Source organism: Aplidium turbinatum, chromosome 3, assembly GCF_918807975.1.
Source record: "Aplidium turbinatum chromosome 3, kaAplTurb1.1, whole genome shotgun sequence".
Classification (NCBI taxonomy): domain Eukaryota; kingdom Metazoa; phylum Chordata; class Ascidiacea; order Aplousobranchia; family Polyclinidae; genus Aplidium; species Aplidium turbinatum.
The window spans coordinates 24,599,582-24,622,140 of NC_137474.1; the positions used below are offsets into that span (position 1 = coordinate 24,599,582).

The 22,559-nt window shown below is 39.7% G+C and overlaps 2 protein-coding genes across 2 annotated transcripts; both read right to left on the reverse strand.

Annotated features, from left to right (window-relative positions):
- Positions 1-851: 851 nt before the first annotated feature.
- Positions 852-3,592, reverse strand: LOC145765928 (uncharacterized). The gene is made up of 4 exons (XM_082577589.1): positions 3,563-3,592; positions 2,931-3,163; positions 2,347-2,506; positions 852-1,239 (listed from the first exon to the last, which is right to left on the reverse strand). The coding sequence occupies exons 1-4, from the start codon at positions 3,588-3,590 to the stop codon at positions 1,115-1,117; spliced, it is 546 nt and encodes a 181-aa protein (XP_082433715.1). The 5' UTR covers positions 3,591-3,592; the 3' UTR covers positions 852-1,114.
- A 41-nt stretch (positions 3,593-3,633) lies between these two features.
- On the reverse strand, positions 3,634-5,072 carry LOC145766644 (uncharacterized). The gene is made up of 4 exons (XM_082578358.1): positions 4,845-5,072; positions 4,242-4,338; positions 3,683-3,801; positions 3,634-3,638 (listed from the first exon to the last, which is right to left on the reverse strand). Exons 1-4 carry the CDS (start codon positions 5,050-5,052, stop codon positions 3,634-3,636), a joined length of 429 nt encoding a protein of 142 aa, XP_082434484.1. The 5' UTR covers positions 5,053-5,072.
- Positions 5,073-22,559: the final 17,487 nt, after the last annotated feature.

Consider the following 22,559-nt stretch of genomic DNA (forward strand, 5'->3'; position numbering starts at 1 on the left):
CCAACAGCACAGTATGGGTCTAAGGATGGGGTCAAAGTGAGGCAGGAGTGATGACAGTAAAATCCCTAGGGTCGTCACTCAAAGGGCGTTCGTTCACGATCCGAACGGCACTGCTCGTGTACGGTACGTAAGCAGTTCAATAAAATTGGGCTTACGTATTGAAGTGTCAAAATGTGAAAAAAGTACTTGGTCATATCGGCCACGAAACCAAATCTACCAAGCCGAAATCTAGCCAAGACATCTACCAGAGGGTTTAACAAGTCAGGACCCGAAAACATTACATCATTAACACAAGTTCCTCGAAATTCAGACTTGCCATCGTAAACAATGCGCTTTTTTTAATTGTGACGTCACAAAGTATGGTAAATACCACTCAAATCCCTTTACATTTTCTGCTTCACCAGCACGCTCAATATAGCCGTTAGATTTAAGATCTTTCATGGTGTCAGTAAGGAAATTACGAAGTTCAGGTTGTTTTAAAGCCTTCTTCCTTAAAGCAGCAGCTCTATCTAACGCCAACACAAAATTGTTAGGTACCGGTAAATCAATATCTTCCTTCAACGGTACAGGTATCTCAAATCGACCATCTTTCAACTCAATCCCAGCCAGCAATGACAACTGGGGCCCATCTGGGTAACAAATGGGCAGTAACTTGGGCCCCAACCGGGCTGCCCAACTGGGTCCCAGTTTAATTTGTCCGCGGGCTCCAACTCCTACCCAACTGGGCAGCCCAGTGGTCTGCATATGGGCAGCCCAGTGGTCTGCATATGGGCAGCCCAGACCCAGAGGTCTACGTATGGGCCAGCCCAGTAGCCACATGACCTGTGGCATGCTTTACACTAGTAGGAAAAGTAGACGTTTTTGCATTTCGTAGCCAAACGTTTGAGGACGTTGAAACAATGGAAGAAAAAAGAAAGCTCTCAGGGAATCACACAGTGACAAGTCTACGACGTTAGCACAACTGTCTTGACCTAAGTTGTTGTTGAAACAAGAGAATTTTAAACACCTTTAAATATCTTCTTTTAATTGCGAATTAAAGGTTGTAATGTTTACACATAGAATGAACACAGAAACAAATAATTCACAAAGTTTTATTTCTGTCTTTTTTTGACTTCTAATTTTTCTGTCTTTTTTTGCGATTTCCGTCTCTGTCTCTGGCATTCACAAACCATTTGCCGAGAGACAATTCCAATGCCTTCCTAGTGGATGAGCTTGTCTGTGCATTCATTTTTAAAGCTCCTGCAATTAAGTAAAATCATAAGCTATTCAACAGTGGTTTCAATTGTAATTAAGACTTAAAAGGCATGCAAAGTTACATGGCCAAGATTGAGAGAAGTATTGTAGACTATTAAAAGTACAAGCTACTCAAAAAGTGTATGTAACTCTTCAGGTATAGAGAAATAAAACATAGTAACTTTATCAGGTTTAGCATACTTTATTTCACACAAAATATAACATAATTAAATAAAATAAACTCAAACGTTTTCGACACGTACGTGTGTCCTCATCAGGAATTAAATCTGCAATACATAAAATGAAAAATCGTAAGATAAATTTGACTATGCACTGTAACTGTAACGACACTCTGGACTGAAAGCACAAACTGAACAAATTTGTGCTTTCAGTCCAGAGTGTCGTTACAGTTACAGTGCATAGTCAAATTTATCTTACGATTTTTCATTTTATGTATTGCAGATTTAATTCCTGATGAGGACAGACGTACGTGTCGAAAACGTTTGAGTTTATTTTATTTAATTATGTTATATTTTGTGTGAAATAAAGTATGCTAAACCCGATAAAGTTACTATGTTTTATTTCTCTATGGTTCAACAAAGCAAACTCACTACAAAAGCTTTATCTTCAGGTATACTGAAATATTAAAATGTGACTAAACTAAAATTGCAGAATAATCCATTGAAGCCTTTCTTGGTGCTAAAAACTTGGCCAACGCAATTTTGGAGCAGCAATTCAAAAATTAGAACTTTTCTTAGTCACAAATACTGCATGTAAAAATCTTCGAATATCAGTGGTGTAATTTTAACGATGACGGCTTAAAGGACAAGATATTTTAATTGGTAAGCATATGTTCAATAACCTGTCTGGTTATACCTAAGTCCTTTGAAAAATGGCACCGAATTTTGGTCCTGCATTCCACATTAATGAGTTAGAAATTATGGTTGCGCCGCTATATGGCTGGCTGGAATTTTCAAACATTAGGGGCAAGAATAAATAATACATTAAGTATGATTGATATGAATCACACAGATTACTATTAAGTCTAAATTAGTTACCAAGAAATTATACTGCCTTGCAATTATTGAATGTTTGATATGAGTCATAACATACCATAGAGAATATCCATTAGCACAGTTTCGCTAAATGACCGTTTCCCGTTCCTACCGAACACATTCAACAGAAGGGCGACATCATTTTTAAGCAAAAAACTCATTGTCCTTCTCACAAACTCGTCCAGAGTGCGTCCCCCAATGTCTCGAAGTACATTGCCCTGCAAGACATGATGATTAGAAAATGTATTGTTCACTGTACACTTACATAATATAAAGTATGGCTTGCAATTCTAGAATAGCGCTACGTCGCTTTGTAACATGTGTTTATGTTAAATGCAAATAAAAGTATGATGCAATATGGGCAATGGGCTACTAGGTTACCTCCTGATGCTAAAGATGATACCTAGCTTTTTATTACCGACGTTTCGTCAGTCAACACGACTGACTTTATCAAGGGGCTCAGTCATGCTGACTGACGAAACGTCGGTAATAAAAAGCTAGGTATCATCTTTAACATCAGGAGGTAACCTAGTAGCCCATAGTCACCAGAAGAATGCAAGTTACTTTAATTATCAAATGCCTGGTGAAAAGTTTCACTCCGTTTTTCCTATATTTTTACATTGCAAAAAAACAAAAACTCACAAGTATTTGCTGAAGATCAACTGCAGTGCGCAATTTTTCTTCTAATTGATCCAAGTCATTCAAACACGATAGCGGCAAATTGAGGTCATGCGGCAGTTTTTCAGCAGAGGATGCACTCCTCATGTTGGCACGAACCAATGATGACAGCACCTTTACATTCTGGTCTATCTCACAAACTTTTTTGATCAGTCTCTCCATTGCCACTCTCTCGACCAATACTGTTTGAGGACGCTCTAAAAAAAAGGAGTAAAAAATATCTATATATTTGTTTTCGCTAAACATCGTTAAAAAACATTATTTAAGGGAGTGGATTTTTGTAATTAATCTTGCCATTAATGGCAATGTTAAACTCAAATTTCAGTTTAACCAAAATGTCGATGTAATATTTGCTTTATTTAAAGGAGTACCAAACATTGAACAATATAAACACATGTTCACAATCCAACGATTATTTGTGAAATGCTTTGCAATTTCAATGTGTCTAACTAAGCTACAGGCACTACATACATTAGCATTAAACTTAACGTTGTCAATTTAATTGAGTTCACAGGATGATGTGCATTTCGCAACTACTTTGATAACCTAAAAAATATACTTAATACATCTATTCTATAAAAATAATGAAGTATCACCTATTGCTTCTTCTTCATAGGGCTCCATAGGAAAATCCAAAGTTGTAGGCCTACTGGTTGTTTTAGAGGCATCAGGCTCAACAGTACTATCGGTACTGTCAACAAAAATTGATCCAATACTTGCAGAACAGCCAGGCTTAGGCGTGCTGCAAGTAGCTAATGGTGGCAAAGGGACTTCCTTTATCCTTCCATCACAATCGCTAGAGCTGCTACTGACCCACCTTTTTCGCTTTACTTTCCTGAAAAAAACAACACGTCTATATATACAATATAGTCTTGGAGTATTTATGAATATGTATGTAATGCGATTATAACGGCTCTTGATGACATTGGTACAAGAGCTTCTACATTATTAAACAGAAACCAAACATTAACAATACATATTGTAATGGGTTTTCACAGTATTAGTATTCAAAGCTTATCATCTCAGTGTTGGATGTTGTATAAATTTTGCAAAACATTATAATTAACTACCCTGCAAAAGCATTGAATGGTGTAGCGGATAAGGCACTCGTGTTACAATCATACAATTCTGGTTCGACTACCAGAATAAGCTAGTTGTTGAAAACACTGCTCACCCCTACTCAAGGTGTAATAAATTGGGTGGGAATAGTTGCTGAAGCCTTATGCTGCAAAGTATATGCACTACATATTATACACACATGAATTATACACATACCTTTTCCTAGATGAGTGTGACTCCGTTTCATAATTAGTATTTATATCAGACGTGTCTTCAGCCAAATTAAGCTTCTCCACAGCTCGTTGATAAGATTCTAACCCAAACAATACATTATTGGCTTTGCGGATGAGTTAAAATATAGCATTGTACAAAAATATTTCAACAAAATATTGTATATGTACATGCAATTATTTTCAAATTTAAAAAAAAAATACATTAAAGTTATTCTAATCTTATCAATTAAAAAATTGTCCTATTGAGGTCAGGGTAGTTAGTCATTTTAGCATCAGCAAATTTCACATAGCCTAGGACAGTTATTGTATCCGCAATGTTGAAAAATTAGAATAAAATATCATACAAGACCACAAGAAGTACTACATAAGTCGTTATTGACATTATCTATAGAACTGAGTGATGCTACCAAGTCGGACACACAAATACGGTGTGAACAAAACCACTTCGGACCAGGCATAATGAAGGTTGACAACCAAAATAGATTACTACCGGTACCTAATAACAAAGTGAGTGCATTATAGCCTATTATAATTACATCATAATTATACATTCGAGTTAACACATTTTCCACATCAAAATACTTACTAGCTTTTCCCAATATCCGTACTTTAAAAGTATCCCAATCACCTTGAGCATCAGCAAGTTTTTTTACAAGAATGGTAATGCGTCTGTATTCATTTGAACCAGAAGGTGGCCAGTAGCATTCATCCTCTTCAGAATTTAACCACCCAACTGGCACAACAGCAAGCTGTTTAGAATCAATGAACTCCACAACAGAATACACATTGGTCATATTAAGCCACAAGCAACACAATAAAATCTCCTTAATAAAAATAGATTGAACCTAAAAAATATCCAAAATGACAAAACGATGGTTAGCAGAAAGAAATTACATATTTTACAAAATTGGTATCAGTGTGTGAATTTTTAAACACACAAGCAGATCTTGCAATATCAAACTTTTAGCCTTTTGCACAGCAACAGATTAAGACCAGGATAAAAGAAAAAAAAGAATAATCTACTTGAGCAATATATCAGCATTACCATGCTGGTTTGTTTATACACTACAGTAGTACTTTTTATGTTGTATTATTTATGAAAATTTAGCATTGCAGTCCAGATCGCATGCTTCTTAGATGTTTTGCAACTTGCAAACTTGATAGTCTTAGTGCCAAAGTGGCCAGCATGCAAAAAAGGTTGATAACCCTAGTTCTACTCAATAAAATGAAAACACAAGATTGCAAATATGGCATTCACGAAGATATTGTGCTTACAAGTAACTCTTGTTTCATTAAAAAAATTTAATTCAATATCATATCATACTTGTTAGAAATAGTTATGTGCTTTCTTTTAACATTCATGCAACAGCGGCATTGTAACAAAAGTATTGCATTCTGCAGCATAAGGTAATAAAACACATTTGCATTTTACTTCTCCGACAGACTTAACAAAAAAGTCATTGGATAAGCCTGTAACTTTATAAACATCAAGCGTTTTTAAGTCAAAGGGATAATAGGAAAAGCTTTCAATTTTTTCAAACCTTGCCAACACTAATTGAGTTGAACCTGAAACTAAATAAATATTTTTCACAATGCATGGAGAATCACCTACCCAAACACAATTATCACCAACATCTGTAGATAAAAAATATGATGAAATAACTTGCTTATATTGCTGACAGGTTTCAAAACCAGCTAGAACAGGCCCATTGTAATGCTGAAATTTGTGACATGGAGAATTTGAATTTTTTTGCAAATTAGTATTTAAATTGCCACTCTGTGTCAATTCCTCTAAACGACGAACAATTTGTGAAACAACATTTTGAGGTTTTCGAACTAACTTTTTTAAATTACCAAGAAAATTTTCATAGGGAAAACACGAAATGCCATTCAACGAACCAAACTTTCGAGCATCATCTGTTATGTGTAGCACACTATGGACATTGTAAGATACAGCTTTTTTGCCATAAATTTGAGAAAAATTCATTACAAATGCTTGCAAAAGTTGTTCGACATAATCATAACTTATACCAAATGTATCAGAGGTTAGTAGAATTCTCATGCACATAGAAAGTAACAAAAAGTTTCTGTAAACACATGGCTTTAGCTTACCATGCAATATTACAGGTCCAGTGTAAAGTAAAAATTGTCTTAGTTCTGTTGCTTTCCACATTCTGATTTCATCTAAAGACCTTGGTTTTCTAGCAAAGTTTCTGGGCATGTGATTTGAAAAAGATAACAAGTTGGCCGATATTGAATGAGCAGTTGAACATGGTATCTTGATGTTTGTCTTTCCATTAATACCCAACCAAATAAATATCATTTTTCTCGTAACACCAAGACATACAAGATGCATGTAATCTAGCACACAACTACTGACCAATCCAATGTTTAACTTCGAGAGTGGTGATACTTTCACATGATGCTCTTTATTTACCATTGCTTTAAATGACTCATCGGTTCTTAACATAGCTTTTTCATTCGAAAAATATAGTTTACCATCCCATTCACCTTGTTGAACACACCTTTCACATGAGAAATAGCCAGAATGACCTTTAACGCCTTTAACAAAAGCACGTGCTGGTGCATCACATATTATGGCATCAAAAACAATTTTATATTGCTTTTTGTTAAAAGTAAATCCATGGCTAGTGATGAATGCCATTTCATCAATAAACGGCTGAAGATACTCTTCTAATGGGGGCTTACATGAACCTGCATACAGAGAAATCACAAATGGTCCTAATTCTTGAAACTCTTTAACCATACCTAGAATAGGCCACAGCTGCGTATTATTACTTTTGAACAATGGTAATCCATCTATGTTGACATGTAAATTTAAAACAGGATTCACTGGCAGTGTATCACAAATCTGAGAGATGATTCCATTTTTTATACCATTGTAATAATATTGACCATGGGGGAAAGTCTGAACCGAAAACTTTGTTGGAGTTTTCAATAATGTTCTAGGGTCTTTCGGAAGATCTGATCCACACGTGTAGCATTTAAGTATCAAAATTAATGAAGACAACGCAGATAAGGATATATTAAACTTCGTTGCCCACTGTGCAAGTTCATTCCAACGATTAGGCTCTTTTTCTGTATCAACAAAACTATTGTCATTAACACAATCTTCAACTGGTATGTCATCTTCCCATAACTCTACTGGTGCATTGTGTTGTTTTGTTGTACCGATAGTCTGGCTTGTACAAGATGACGGTTCCCTGTGACTAGTTTTTTGATTACTATCAATGCATTCCGCATCAGATTCTGAAACAAAATTTACATTGACTGTGTTTCTTGATAAAACACAGCCGCTGGGAGAACCAGGTAAATGCTTGAACTTTGAAAAGCAATTGCATTGATTAGGATTGCAATCAGTACAAGTTTGAAGTATGATACTACCGGTACTATTATTTTTACTAGAATTTCTGGTACTGGAGAAGCTAGCCATTAACTCATTAACATCTTTATTTATTTTCCTTCTTTTTGATCTTTCAGATAATATATCTAAATCATCCATCATCACCTACACAATCAAATAAATTGAGTTGAATTATAGGATATTAGTGTGCAACATACGTACAGTGCGCAAATTCCTCATGCAAGGTCCCTATTACTTGATCGACAATAATTTTCTGTACAACACCGTCGCCGATTAACACATCAATTGCCTGGAACTACAGCAGTGTTGCCACTCACATCAATTTTTAAAACATCAAATTTTTTCATAAAAAACATCAAATTCAAGATTAAAACATCAAATTGAAAGCTCGGGTGTGTTTTGTCAATAAAATGACAAAAAAAGACAATAATGACATTAAATCTAGACTTTCTTCGTAAAATTTAAGTTTATTTAAAAAACAAGTTTTCAAGAAAAACTACTTGGCTAGCAGAATTTTATGTGCAACTAAAGTGACACTGGTCTACAAAAAAAATTATTTTGCTCCAAAATTTGAAGACTGATTTAGAGTAATTTTGGGGTGCTGAATCCGAATCTGGAATCAGATTTATCCTATCAAGTCAGGTTTGTGAGATATGATAACAAATCGTTACTTTTATCAAAGGTGAAATATTTGGCGTTGCGTTTACCACCAACATATGCAGTGCTATAACGAAAGGTTAGTGTTAGACGGGCCAAAACAGCCTAAATAAGGTTACTGGACAGTGGACAAGCATTGTCACAGGCCTGCTTAAATCTTTGTGGTTTCATGCAATACATTGACGGGGGGAGGGGCCAGTTATACTTTTAGCCTCCCTTTTAGCTTGTTATTACTGCCTTGTTAATAATGTTGCTTAGACAACAAATTGGTATCAAAATTATAGTTGGTGGGTATACTTCAGATACTTATGCACCACATGGCCTGGATTTCTGAATATAGCACAATGTGTATGTGCAATAAACGCAACATCAAATCTTCCACTTTTGACAAAAGTAACAATTTGCTGTTATTATTCTCACAAACCTGACGTGATAGGAATTTAAGGATAAATCTGAGGTAAGAGTCGGATTCAGCAACCCAAAATTACTCTAAATCAGTTTTCAAAGTTCATGGAGCAAAAATCGTGTAGACCAGTGAGTAGGTACGTTTTCAATACGGTGCCTTTTTAATTTTGGCGGCTGACATTTGCAAATAAGCTTACCTACAGTACAACTCAGGTCTGTATTTTAAAACCCTACTCGACTTCAAGTTGACTCACTTCGAATGTAATGCAAACTGATTTTACAAAATGAATCTTTTATGATGAATCAAGTCCAGCAATTGGCTAGTTAGTGGCATTTTGTTATTACACTTTAGCCTACTATATGAGGTCGAATTTTTAGTCAAGGCCGACTTGAGCTCAAGTAAGGTTTTAACAGTATGGCCATTAATGTCTTTATTTTAGATACTACTACCAGCCTATCAGTTTTGTTCACAACCGCTCACCATGCTCATGTAGCCTACCGTATCTCTTACGTGGACCACCATTGCTCATATTTTCCACTACTGTAGCCTATTTGATGGTTGCCAGGTGGTGCAGCCTCCACTACTTTGGGATACAAGTTGGCGAGCTAGAAGCTGTCCTTTTAAAGTTATTGAATTCACCAAATTGATTATATTTTATTTAGTCTGACAACCTGAAGTCTAACACCAAATCGCTTAACAACAGATTTTTGGGCAAAAACATCAAACATCAAAAGGTTACCCAAAAACATCAAATTTGATGTAATTACATCAAGAGTGGCATCGCTGAACTACAGTACTTCGCTGATTCTCAAGCCTCATGTGCAGCAGTTGAACACTCTTCATGGATGACTGCCCGCCAAAGAAAAACTTATTGAAAAAATCTGGGGACTGCAATATTGTTTTATGTATTTTCAAATGGAATAAAAAAAATTTCCAACATAAAACTTGTACAGCTTGTAAAACCAATCAAAAAAATATGAAGACAAACTTTATTTTAAATTTCTTGAATTTACACATGCAATGTACTCAGATTCGCATCTCAACAAAACCAATCTTTTTAGCCTACAGGTGCTAGTTCTTCATGCTGCCAATCATGAAATGGTGCAAAAAAATTTTAATCTTGCATAAAACTTCCCGAAATTCGTCTCAGGCTAAGTTTTGTAAAATATATTTTGCAAATGGGCTGCCCAGAAAGCACCCACATAAGGACTCATATTTATACTTGTAAAAAGCTTAAGAAAAAAATGGGAAAAAGCTGTTTTTAAACTGCTAATAAAAATAGTTTTGTTTTGTAAAAAATAATTTTTAAAAATGGGAAGCCCACCTGCCACCTAAATTTGGATGGTTTTACAACTGGGCTGCCCAGATTCAACCCAGATATACTATTATACTTTTAGCTTTTCCTTTTCAAAGTAAAAATAATAATAATAAGTTGAAATGATAAAATATCTTGCATAGAACTTCCCGAAATTCGTCTCAGGCTAAGTTTTGTAAAATATATTTTGCAAATGGGCTGCCCAGAAATCACCCACATAAGGACTCATATTTATACTTGAAAAAAGCTCAAGAAAAAAAATGTGAAAAAGCTGTTTTTAAACTGCTAATAAAAATAGTTTTGTTTTGTGAAAAATATTTTTAAAGATGGGCAGCCCACCTGCCACCCAAATTTGGATGGTTTTACAACTGGGCTGCCCAGATTCAACCCAGATATACTATTATACTTTTAGCCTTTCCTTTTCAAAGTAAAAATAATAATAATAAGTTGAAATGATAAAATACATTTCGTTTTGGTATAAATAATCAAAAAGGCTAAAACAAAAAAAAATGTGTCAACACATTTGGGACCCAAAACAAACCCAGATGGTCTGCCCACAAGCCCATCTGCCCACTTAAATTTCCACTGGGCCCCAGTTGGGCTTGCTGGCTGGGATATTCGGTTCAACAAGTTCTCTAGTCAAAATGTCATTGCGAGACAATTCTCAGGTTTCATTTTGCAACGTCAAATCCTGAATGGCTTTATTCAGGTCTGCTATTTCCATATCACGAGACTCAATTTTATGCTGAAAGCCAGAGATGACATCCGACTCTGAAGACGTCTGCACTCTGCACACGTTAGCAACGCTTTTATCTAAGGGTGACTTACCACCACAAGCCAACCAACCGAGAGGAGTGAGTAAAGCATGTGGTTCACTACGACTTTCACCAACACGTTCTTCTTTAGCACACATCAAATAAGCGTTGTCGTTGCCAATCAGTACATCTACAGTACTACAATCATTCAAATGAAACATATTCACGTCATGAAAATGACGGAAACCACTTAAATCCTGCTTATGCGGTAAAGTTTTAACATCGTCAGCCCAAGCTGGGTTAACCACCGAAGTTATATCACAAAACAGTTCATCCGTCTCTAACGACTTGATGTTGAGTTTAACAAGGTTAGCACAAGTAGGTTTCTGACCAGCCAGAGTAACCATTTTAAACGACGCTTTATCATACGGTTTAACGCCAAGTTCGCACACCAAATCACTCGAAACAAAGGTCAACTGCGAACCAGGATCATGCTGACAATACACCAACTTCGATTTACCAGTCATTGGATTCAAAACACGAGCAGCAGTAATGCGGTTGAAAGCTGCTTTAACATTTCCAATCTTAACATTAGGCCTACGCACAAGAACTCTGGCACCAGCATCATCTTTGCCGATCAAATCCAGAGAATCACGTGACGTCACATAAAAATTATGCAGAAGAAAAAAGTGTTTCCTATCGTTGTTAGGCCCACATTGACGACAGTTGTTTGCATGATTACAGTCCCTAACCATATGCTGGCGCAAACAATTCAAACATTTGCCAGCTTTTACAATAACATCTCTTCGATCTTTAGGTGTCAAGCGCAAAAATTCTTTACATATAGACAAAAAATGATATTCTACTTGACCACGTGACGAACAATAAAAACATGCCGGTATGTCACTACGTCTGGCCACACCACAGCACGTTGCGCCAACAGCAGTCGAGTACTGCGAACTCCCTGACATCACATTATCATGGGGTTTTACCGACGTCTGCCTAACCGGACATGAAGGCAATTTTTCTTTGCTAAACTTTTTTAAATGCTGCGACTCACCAGAATCGCCCATTAGCATAATGCTAAAATCATTTGACTTGCGCGTTTCCTCCCGTACAACAAAATCGAACAAATTCTGAAAAGTAGGCGCATCAGTGCCACCATCCTAATCACCTAAAAAGTCAAGATAACGCTGCTTAGCGTCAAACGGGAGTCGCTTAGCCAAATCCAAAAACAAAACGTCCTTCCAATTTATCTCGCTGACCATAAGCTTGCGCGTAAAGCAGACACTGCGACAATTCATTTTTAAACTCTTTCAAATCACTAGAAGTGATCGAAGTTAATTTGCTACCATAACGATACTTTCTAATTTCCGGTTCGGCGAAAAGACCTCCACAAACTCCAAAACGTTGGGACAAGCAATTTACCGACATTTCTATCCTGTCTTCCTCTGACAAGCCAGGAGTGTCGGAAACCAAATTAGCAATCGTTTGCGCAGCTGTTCTAACACAAGCTGCTTGTAACAAAGTCAAACGAGTCCCTTTAAAAGGCGAAACTGCCACCAAGGCCGTAACACGATTTTTAAAGAAGATAAATGGCATATTATTACCATCGTAACCAATCAAGGCCGCCTTATCGATAAACGTCCTACCATTTTGGTATTCAAAAAAGCAATCCTGCTGTTGAGAACTCGGTTTATCGGGAGAAGACAAGCTATATCTCTTAAGGGGCTGAGGGGGCAGTCAAGTGCACAACACGATCACGATCTTCACACACGTTAAAATCAGTAGAAGCGACACGCCTCTCACAGCCACTCAAACTACGTGTAGCTGGGCGATCAAAACCTAGCGACGCAGAAAACTGTGAAGAGGGCAAAACATTACTTTTGATAGCGGCCCCGTGACCTGTACGCTCTGGGGGAGGAGTTCGGCTAAAATTCGCTGGCCTTGGCTTTAGATCCTTCGGAAGATCCTTAGCTGCGGCCCCGAGACCTCTTGAAACAGCTTGAAAACATGTGGATTGTAGCCTACTGGTCCACTTACAGATTGAACAGGCGTCTGGAAAAGGTTGTGTAAATTTAACCGCGATTGATGTTCACTTCTGGAAGGGCTAGAAGATCCCTTCTTAGAGCTACGCCAGGAGCCCGCCTCTGATCGATATTCAGCTAAAGCTACCTCCTTACGTTGTTCAGCCCTCAACTGTGCGTCTTCGAGTGCGAACTCAGCAGCTCTCGCGGCGGCCTCAGCAGCTCTCACTTCGGCTTCAGCTTTCGCGGCGGCCTCAGCAGCTTTTGCTTTGGCTTCAGCTCTCGCGGCGGCCTCAGCAGCTCTCGCCTCGGCCTCAGCTTGGATCTGGAGCTCCTCTCGTCTTAGCTGTAGGTTAATTTGTGCAACTATCCGAGACGAACTCTTAGACATCCTAGTGCTTACATTTGAGGCGCTATCCTCAGGATGTATGTCAGCATCCAACCTATCTGAGAACTCACTTTTTTTTTGTTCGAAGTTATTTTTTAACGAGTTAAATTCGGGATCTACCCTATCACGAAGTTCTGCCAAATATGCAGAGTTAAAAATTTTACTCAAAAGAGCATGGAAATGCCGTTATTCCTCTTCTAAAGTAGATAGGTTAGATCGAAAAATTAACAGTTCCTGCTTATCACTCAAAGAACCAAAGGCTACAGAAAGTTCCCCAATTTGAGTTAAAATATCTCTTCTAAAATGCCGGCCTCTCGAACTGACTTAGCCTCATCGTTACTGGGTCCCTCCCCAGAATGGCCTGCCCGACCGTGAAGAACATCATTAAGCTTAAACTTAGTCGAGTCGACGGCGGCCGAGTCCCTGTCGCCACCGAGTGTAGACATATTAAATGTTGGGGCTAAATTTAACAATTAAAAAATTAAGTTACACAAACACACAAAATATTACAGTAGTTATAAAAACCTTCACTGCAAAGACCGTAAAAATACAAAAAGAATTTAAATGCACAATACCGTAGTTGTAGGAGTCCTATATGAAGTCCTAAAGTTCCACAAAACTTGCTTGGGTTCGTCCACTTGAATCTTCAAGCACAGATCGATTGTCTTTAATTTTCTTTTTTTTCTTGCCAATGAATGTCAATGTTGTTTTTCTTGATAACCAACAAAGAAACGTCTTTAATTTTTAGCTTGAAGTTCTTCGGTACCAACTGAGAAGAAACGTCTTCATTATTTATGCTTCTGTAGACTACTAACCAGAAACAAATCGTTTTTTATTATTTCTTGTGCTTCTGCAGCCTACCAACCAACAACTTCGTCTTTTATTATTTATGGTCACAGCGGTAAGCCATAATCTCTTCGTGGGAAAATTGTAACATAAGATTCCCGAATCCGTTCGTCTGTATGTAATGACCGAAAAAAACACTCTTCTGGAAACGTCTATTCGAGAATTGTATTTCTGTAAAAATAGCCACTGGCTGTCAAAATTGGGTGAAACGCGATACACCACTAAACTTGTCACTACAATGCAAATTACTTGGATAAAAGACGGAAATTTTGTCCAGCTGGCAAGCACTAAGCAAAACAGTTAAATTTTATGCGACCAACTTCTTCAAGCAACAATTTTAAAATGACGAGAATAAATTACGATATTTCAAACGCACGTAAGCAGTTACTGTGACGTAATAATGATAAGCAATGATAAGTTATTCAAGCACCTGTTCAAGTTTGGCTTACACCTGTTCAAGTAATTAAAGATTTAACGATGATGTAATGTTATGCTGCAGCTGCAATGTTTTACAGGTCTTGCAACGATTCTGCAATCTGCTCATTTTTTAGAAATATCCCATTACGTAATACGCTAAGATTCAGTAGACCTGAACGGTTTTATATGACGTTTGATATGAAAATTGTCTATAACAATTAAATGTCAGTGACGTTCGGTGGCTTACACCGTTGGGAAAGCAACTTTGGAGATATGCTGTAGCAAGGTAGTAGGCACAAAGGGCGTAACCGTCGGGCGAAGCTCGAAGGTGTTGCCGAAAGCAACACTCCTAGCGGAGGGTCTGGGGGGCCTCCCCCAGAAATTTTTGAAAAACACTTCCAATTTGGTGCGCTCTGAGAGCATTTCCAAAACAAATCAAAAATAAAAATCTGTCAAATTGTGCTTCGCCTATGTCATGATCATACATCCATTTAATGTTTAGAAGTCATGGACAATCTTAATTTTAATGTTGCAGGACCAAAATCCAGTGTTAGATATGGAATAATAGTTGTCTAAATATTTAATTCGTCATGAATGTTCATTCTCAGATATTCAGTTAGGCCTACACTGCAAAAACTAATAGTCTGGGAGCCTACGACAGAAGATTTCACCCCATAAGGTACAAAAGGTTTGCCCCTTGAAGTTACTGGGGTCAACCATGTCACTCACAAAAAGTATGGAAGATTGACCGCACCGGGTGGATCTGGACCCTAGAGCCCCCTAAAAAGCCCAAAAAGGGGGTTAATTTCACCCCATAAGATACATGGACCAAACTTGGTGAAAACGAAGTTCTATGTCAGGACATCACAAAAATATCAAATCTAACAATATTTTCGAGTGGAAAAAGTGATGTAAGATGACTTCAAAGTGACTTCCCTTAATGTGACCCCCTCGGAAGGTGTATTTCACCCCATAAAGTACATGGACCAAACTTGGTCAAAACGAAGTCTTATGTGAGGACATCACAAAAATATTACATCTAGCAATAGTTTTGGGAGGAAAGATGATGTAAGACTCCCCCAAAGTGACCCCCAGAGGATTAATTGCACCCCATAAGGTAGGCTACATGGACTAAAGTAGGTTAAATCGAAGTCTTATTTCACGGCATAACAAAAATATCAAATCTAACAATATTTTCGGGTGGAAAGGTGATGTAAGATGTCATCAAAGTAACCCCCAGAGGGTTTATTTCACCATAGAGTACATGGACCAAACGTGGTCAAAACGAAGTCTTATAGGACATCACAAAGTATCAGGGGAAGAAGACAAGCACCTTCACGTGGTCCCCCCCGTCAGTAACATACGAAATTATACAAAATACGTATGCGAAACGAAGCTTGTCAAACAAGAGCTAATGAGACTGTTCAGCGCAGGTTGGGTAGGAAAATGCCCTTTTCAGGGCACGGCAGTGCTCGCACTGTCGAAAAGTACCGACGACCCACCGTACTGCAGCTGAACACCGAGGGCATCACGGCCAGCAAGCTCAACATCATCGAGCACCTGGCCACCAAGCATCAAGCCCTCATCATCCTCCTCCAGGAGACTCATTGTACATCTGTGGTTAAGTTGGTAATAACCAACTTCACACTCGCAGGCGCAACCTGCAGCAGGAAACACGGCCTCGCCACGTTTGTCCATGACCGGCTGAGCTGGTCCTTGGTTGACCAATCCCAAGCTCAATCGGAGATCGAGTGGCTTTGTGTAGATGTAGCAGGCTACAACATCGTCAATGTCTACAAGCCCCCACCTTCGCGGATAACATCAACAGCCATCCCAGTGTTCCCCCACCCCAGCCTCTACGCTGGCGATTTTAACTGCCACCACACTGACTGGGGGTACAACTCCATCAACAACGACGGAGATAGTCTGGCCGCTTGGGCAACCAACAACAACCTCGCCCTCTTATACGATCCTAAGGGCGCACCGAGCTTCCACTCCGGTCGTTGGAACACTGGCACGAACCCAGACCTGGCTTTCGCAAGTGATGACCCCGATGATCGCCAGCCGGACAGACGTGTGTTAGAGAAGTTCCCAAGGTCTCAACACCGACCCTCGCTAATCACGGCCCCCTTGCTTGCCACACCTATTCCGAGCAAGCCTGTCAAGCAATGGAACTTCAGAAAGGCCGATTGGGAATACTACAGCTTCCTCACAAACGAAGCTACGCAGTACCTCCCATCCCCACACACCATCAAAGTGGATGAAGCCTACCAGGACTTCTGTGATGCAATCATATCTGCGGCAAAAGACTCCATCCCGCGAGGTCGACGGAAAAACTACATACCTTGCTGGGATGTGGAGTGCGACAGGCTTTACCGCGACTTCCTCCGTTCCCCCCAGGGTACCGCCACCACCAACTCAGCAACAGCCCTGCTGGCAAGATTGGATTCAAAGAGGAAGAAGCGCTGGACAGAAGCCATAGACTCAATCGACTTCACGCACTCCAGCCGCACAGCTTGGAGTACACTCAACAACCTCACTGGCAGATCACGTGCCTCTCGTCGCCAATGCCCCATTTCAGCAAATGCCATCGCCTCACAACTTGTGAAAAATGGAGTGCACAGAACGAGAGACCGTGAATCAGACAAGTCCGTCCTCCAGGAAATGACGGACCTCTGGAAGGTCCCAACACCTGTCGAGGGCAACATCTCTGGTGAGTTTACCCCAGAAGAATTTGTTTACCCCAGATAATAGACCCTCAGCTCCCTCGGGAACAAGCCGGCTTTCGCCACGGAAGATCAACTGTAGACCAGGTCACTCTGATGACCCAAGACATCGAGGCCAGCTTCTCGGCAAAAATGAAGGCTGGCGCCGTGTTTGTCGATCTCACGGCTGCCTACGACACTGTATGGCACAGCGGCCTTACCTGCAAACTACTCCGTCTCCTTCCTGACAGGCACATGGTCCATATGATTATGGAACTTGTGCAAAACCGCAGCTTTACCCTTTCCACCGGTAGCGGCCGACGAAGTAGACTACGTCGACTCAGGAACGGCGTCCCACAGGGCTCTGTCCTGGCTCCCCTCCTCTTTAACACTTACATCTATGACTTGCCTGACACCATCTCCAGGAAGTATGCTTATGCAGACGATCTGGCTCTCCTGCATCCAGCCGGAGATTGGCAGTCAATGGAGAGGAACCTAAGCCAGGACATGTCAACTATATCAACATATCTCCAGAAATGGAAGCTACAGCTCAGCAAGGCAAAGACAGTGTCGGCGGCCTTCCACCTAAACAACAAGGAAGCAAAACGTGAGATCAACATTACCACCAATGACGAACACCTCCCCTACAGCGCCGAACCCACCTACCTCGGCGTAACCCTGGACAGGTCACTCACGTACCGACGACACCTGGAGTCACTGCGCAAAAAACTATCTGCGCGCGTTGCACTTTTGAGGCGGCTGGCGGGTTCCGGCTGGGGAGCTGATGCGAAACCCTTCGCACAGCTACCTTGGCCCTTGTCCATTCTACTGCTGAGTACTGCGCACCAGTGTGGTGCCGCAGCTCTCACACCCGCCACATTGACACCGCCATCAATGACGCACTACGCACTGTGACTGGATGCCTACGTCCCACTCCAACGAACTGCCTTCCCATCCTTGCAGGCATCCAACCTGCTGAGCTTCGCCGTAAAGGAGCCATGATTTCCCTTGCTCGTCGCGCACTGGACCCCGACCACCTCCTCCACAGTACATTCCAGCGCCTACCTGGAGGACAGCAGCGACTGAAATCAAGACGCCCATTTGTGCCCGCCACACGACAGCTTCTGAACAACGTTGAAGATCTTGGAATAAGAACGGCACACTGGACGAACTACACATGGAACATGGAGTGGCAAAACAACACCTCCCGACTCCGTGATTTCCTACCCGACGTCGATCCCCACTCTCCGGGAATGTCCCTCGCAAGACTTGCGTGGGTCCGGCTTAACCGCCTACGAACCGGCGTCGGTCGCTTTCGTTCAGACATGTGCAAATGGGGCCTGGCTCCCTCACCGGGATGCGAGTGTGGCGCCACAGACCAGACAGTAGATCATGTCGTCCATGACTGCCCAATCCATCAACCACCACATGGAGCGCCTGGACTGAAGGCCCTGGATCACGAGACTGTCGAGTGGCTGATGACATCATGCCCAAACATATAGTCCAGAAGAACAGCTCATACGACGAAGAAGACAAAGTATCAAATCTAACAATACTCTCAATTGGGGAGGTGATAAAAGACCTACCCAAAAGTGAATCTCCTCCTATAGTTTAATTTACTTCATCCCTTACTCGAACCAACCTTGGTGTAACGGAAGTGCTATGCCAGGACAGTACGAATGGATTAAATCTAAAAATAATTTTATATAGGTTTTGGTGAAATACATTCACAAGCTGTCCCATAATGCATGAAATGGAACTATAGCCTACTTTACAAAAAGTTTTTGTATAAATCATATTCAGTCAATCGAAAAAAGGCAACGGGACATGACAATACATGGCTTTGTAACACCAAAAACAGAAAGTACATAAGAAGCATATAGGCTACAGTAGCCAGAAAATTGATCCAAGATCTTGATACGACCACTAAATGTGGACTTAATCGAACAACTGACTATCCAAATCAAAACGTTTCGAAATGAATCATTTGGAACGTTAATTCAGGCAGTAATGAACATTTTCCAGCTGCTACAATAAATAACCCAATAAACCCAATGTAGTAAATTTTTGTTTAATGCCATTTGCTTCATGTCTCCAATCAGTTATTGTAACTGTTCATTCATAAACAGAGATTGTTTGTGTAAATGTAAACGGTCGTTTCTTTATTCTTCATTGTCACTGCTGTCGCTTTCACTTTCTTCATCTTATTCTTCAGATTCATACAATTCTCCTGTTATATACAGAGATAAAGCAAGCTGTCTGCGATGTACCAGCCCCAAGCAATGTGGTTATCCGCACGTCTGACACTGACTGTCTTGTAATTGGCCTAGGTTGCTATGGAACTTTTGATCCTTCATTAAAGATATGGATAGAAGCTGGCTTGCAAAGCAATAACACGCAGCGGTACATCAACATCAACCAGCTGCACAGGCCTACCGCACTTGGAGTGACGATTTGCAAGTGTTTACCTGCATATCATGCCTTTACAGATTCTGATTACACCTCGTCATTTAGCAGGAAAGGGAAAGTGCGGCCGCTGAAATTACTCCAAGGAAATCACGAAGCGCAGGCAGCTTTTAGCCAACTCGGACAAGACAAAGAAATTAGTGAAGACACTATCATCGCAATAGAGAACTTTGTGTATAACATGTACAAAAACAAGAAAATTAATTATGTCAACGAAGTCCGTTTACAAATGTTTTTAGACGGCTACAAACCCAAAAAAGAAAATGAAAGGATATCATGCATACCAGAAGCTACTGTAGATAGTAGTACTCTACCACTTTGTTCACGAGTACTTCTCCAGAAGACAAGGCGCACACATCTCATCACAAGATGGTGATTATCTTCAACTAGAAGTGAACAAGCAGCAACGTCGCTGCTAGAGTATGGCTGGAAAGAAGAAGGAGGTTGTTATAAAGTGGTGTGGTTTGAAGGTAAAGGTATAATGCATCTTTAGATGTCTCTGCGTGGAATCTGATCTCATCCAGAAAAGTCAAGAAGAAGGTAAACAGCATTGGATGTCGCTTGGGTTACCCTTTATAAATATAAAACTTTCTCCTGGTCTATCCGTCATTTACTTTCTTACTGTAAACATTAGCCAATAACTGGCTGTAAAGTTTCGTTTTAGGCACCTATAACCAATAGTTTCTGCAATCTTGAGAAAAATGCCTGGGTGCACTAAATAACAAATAAATGTTAAACTTTTTCCAGTTAATAGTAAGTTGCAATGTTGCATTATTCGAAGAAAAATAGACGTCTGTAAAAGATAATAAAATTACTATTGTATGTTACGCATATCTGTAGTGTATAATAGCAATTGTTTCGTACAGTCTTTATTTCTCTGTATATAACAGGAGAATTGTATGAATCTGAAGAATAAGACGAAGAAAGTGAAAGCGACAGCAGTGACAATAAAAAATAAAGAAACGACCGTTTACATTTACACAAACAATCTCTGTTTATGAATGAACAGTTACAATAACTGATTGGAGACATGAAGCAAATGGCATTAAACAAAAATTTACTACATTGGGTTTATTGGGTTATTTATTGTAGCAGCTGGAAAATGTTCATTACTGCCTGAATTAACGTTCCAAATGATTCATTTCGAAACGTTTTGATTTGGATAGTCAGTTGTTCGATTAAGTCCACATTTAGTGGTCGTATCAAGATCTTGGATCAATTTTCTGGCTACTGTAGCCTATATGCTTCTTATGTACTTTCTGTTTTTGGTGTTACAAAGCCATGAATTGTCATGTCCTGTTGCCCTTTTTTGATTGACTGAATATGATTTATACAAAAACTTTTTGTAAAGTAGGCTATAGTTCCATTTCATGCATCATGGGACAGCTTGTGAATGTATTTCACCAAAACCTATATAAAAATATTTTTAAATTTAATCCATTGGTACTGTCCTGGCATAGCACTTTCGTTACACCAAGGTTGGTTCGAGAAGGGATGAAGTAAATTAAACTATAGGAGGAGATTCACTTTTGGGTAGGTCTTTTATCACCTCCCCAACTGAGAGTATTGTTAGATTTGATATTTTGTGGTGCCCTAGAAGACTTCGTTTTGACCACGTTTGGTCCATGTACTTTATGGTGAAATAAACCCTCTGGGGGTCACTTTGATGACATCTTACATCACCTTTCCACCCGAAAATATTGTTAGATTTGATATTTTTATGATGTCCTGACATAAAACTTCGTTTTGACCAAGTTTGGTCCATGTACTTTATGGGGTGAAATACACCTTCCGAGGGGGTCACATTAAGGGAAGTCACTTTGAAGTCATCTTACACCACCTTTCCACCCGAAAATATTGTTAGATTTGATATTTTTGTGATGTCCTGACATAAGACTTCATTTTGACCAAGTTTGGTCCATGTACCTTATGGGGTGAAATAAACCTTCCGAGGGGGTCACATTAAGGGAAGTCACTTTGAAGGCATCTTACATCACCTTTCCACTCGAAAATATTGTTAGATTTGATATTTTTGTGATGTCCTGACATAAGACTTCGTTTTGACCAACTTTGGTCCATGTACCTTATGGGGTGAAATTAACTCCCTGGGGGGTCACTTTGGAGGGAGTCTTACATCACCTTTCCACTCGAAAATATTGTTAGATTTGATATTTTTGTGATGTCCTGACATAGAACTTCGTTTTCACCAAGTTTGGTCCATGTACCTTATTGGGTGAAATTAACCCCCTTTTTGGGCTTTTTAGGGGGCTCTAGGGTCCAGATCCACCCGGTGCGGTCAATCTTCCATACTTTTTGTGAGTGACATGGTTGACCCCAGTGACTTCAAGGGGTCAAACCTTTTGTACCTTATGGGGTGAAATCTTCTGTCGTAGGCTCTCGGTCTATAACACTTAGGCCTAAACATTACAACCGCAAGCAATTTGTACAAAAAGCTGGATAAGCTTGCCTCTTGTGTATAGAAGCTTAACGAACTAAATATTGCATCCGCACCTGAACATTCATTGGCGAAGTAACGTTATATCAACGCTGTAAAAAGGGCAAAAGCTGTAAAAAGGGCAAAGGCATGACTATGAAAGCTAATAGGCTAAAGGAATGCACCGATATCGTCCCAGGTCGATGTCGTCCCCATGTCGATATCGTCCCTTGAGAGCAGTGTCAGCTTTTTGCCTATTTAACAATGCAGTCAATGTAGGTAAAAATCCCCCACATTAGAAATTCCCTTCATTGTATTCAAATGTATAGTTTTCAAACAGTTCTAAGCAAGGAAAAAAGCGAAAGCACTGGCGCTTGAGATACCAGAAGTATTTTTAAAGTCGGGCTGCAATGAAAAGCCAAATGAAAGTGTGATTAGAATTTTTTTCGAAGCAGTAGTAGGATCGAATAAGTTGATTTGGCGTTAGGCTATCTGGCAAC

Coding starts and splice junctions, on each gene's coding strand:
- LOC145765928 (XM_082577589.1), bottom strand. CDS start 3,590: ATGGAGCCCTATGAAGAAGAAGCAATAG. Junction 3,164..3,562: donor CTATGAAGAAGAAGCAATAG/GTGATACTTCAT, acceptor CCTTTTTTTTAG/AGCGTCCTCAAACAGTATTG. Junction 2,507..2,930: donor TTGATCTTCAGCAAATACTT/GTGAGTTTTTGT, acceptor CATGTCTTGCAG/GGCAATGTACTTCGAGACAT.
- LOC145766644 (XM_082578358.1), bottom strand. CDS start 5,052: ATGACCAATGTGTATTCTGTTGTGGAGTTCATTGATTCTAAACAGCTT. Junction 4,339..4,844: donor ACGGATATTGGGAAAAGCTA/GTAAGTATTTTG, acceptor TGTTTGGGTTAG/AATCTTATCAACGAGCTGTG. Junction 3,802..4,241: donor TCACACTCATCTAGGAAAAG/GTATGTGTATAA, acceptor TGTTTTTTTCAG/GAAAGTAAAGCGAAAAAGGT.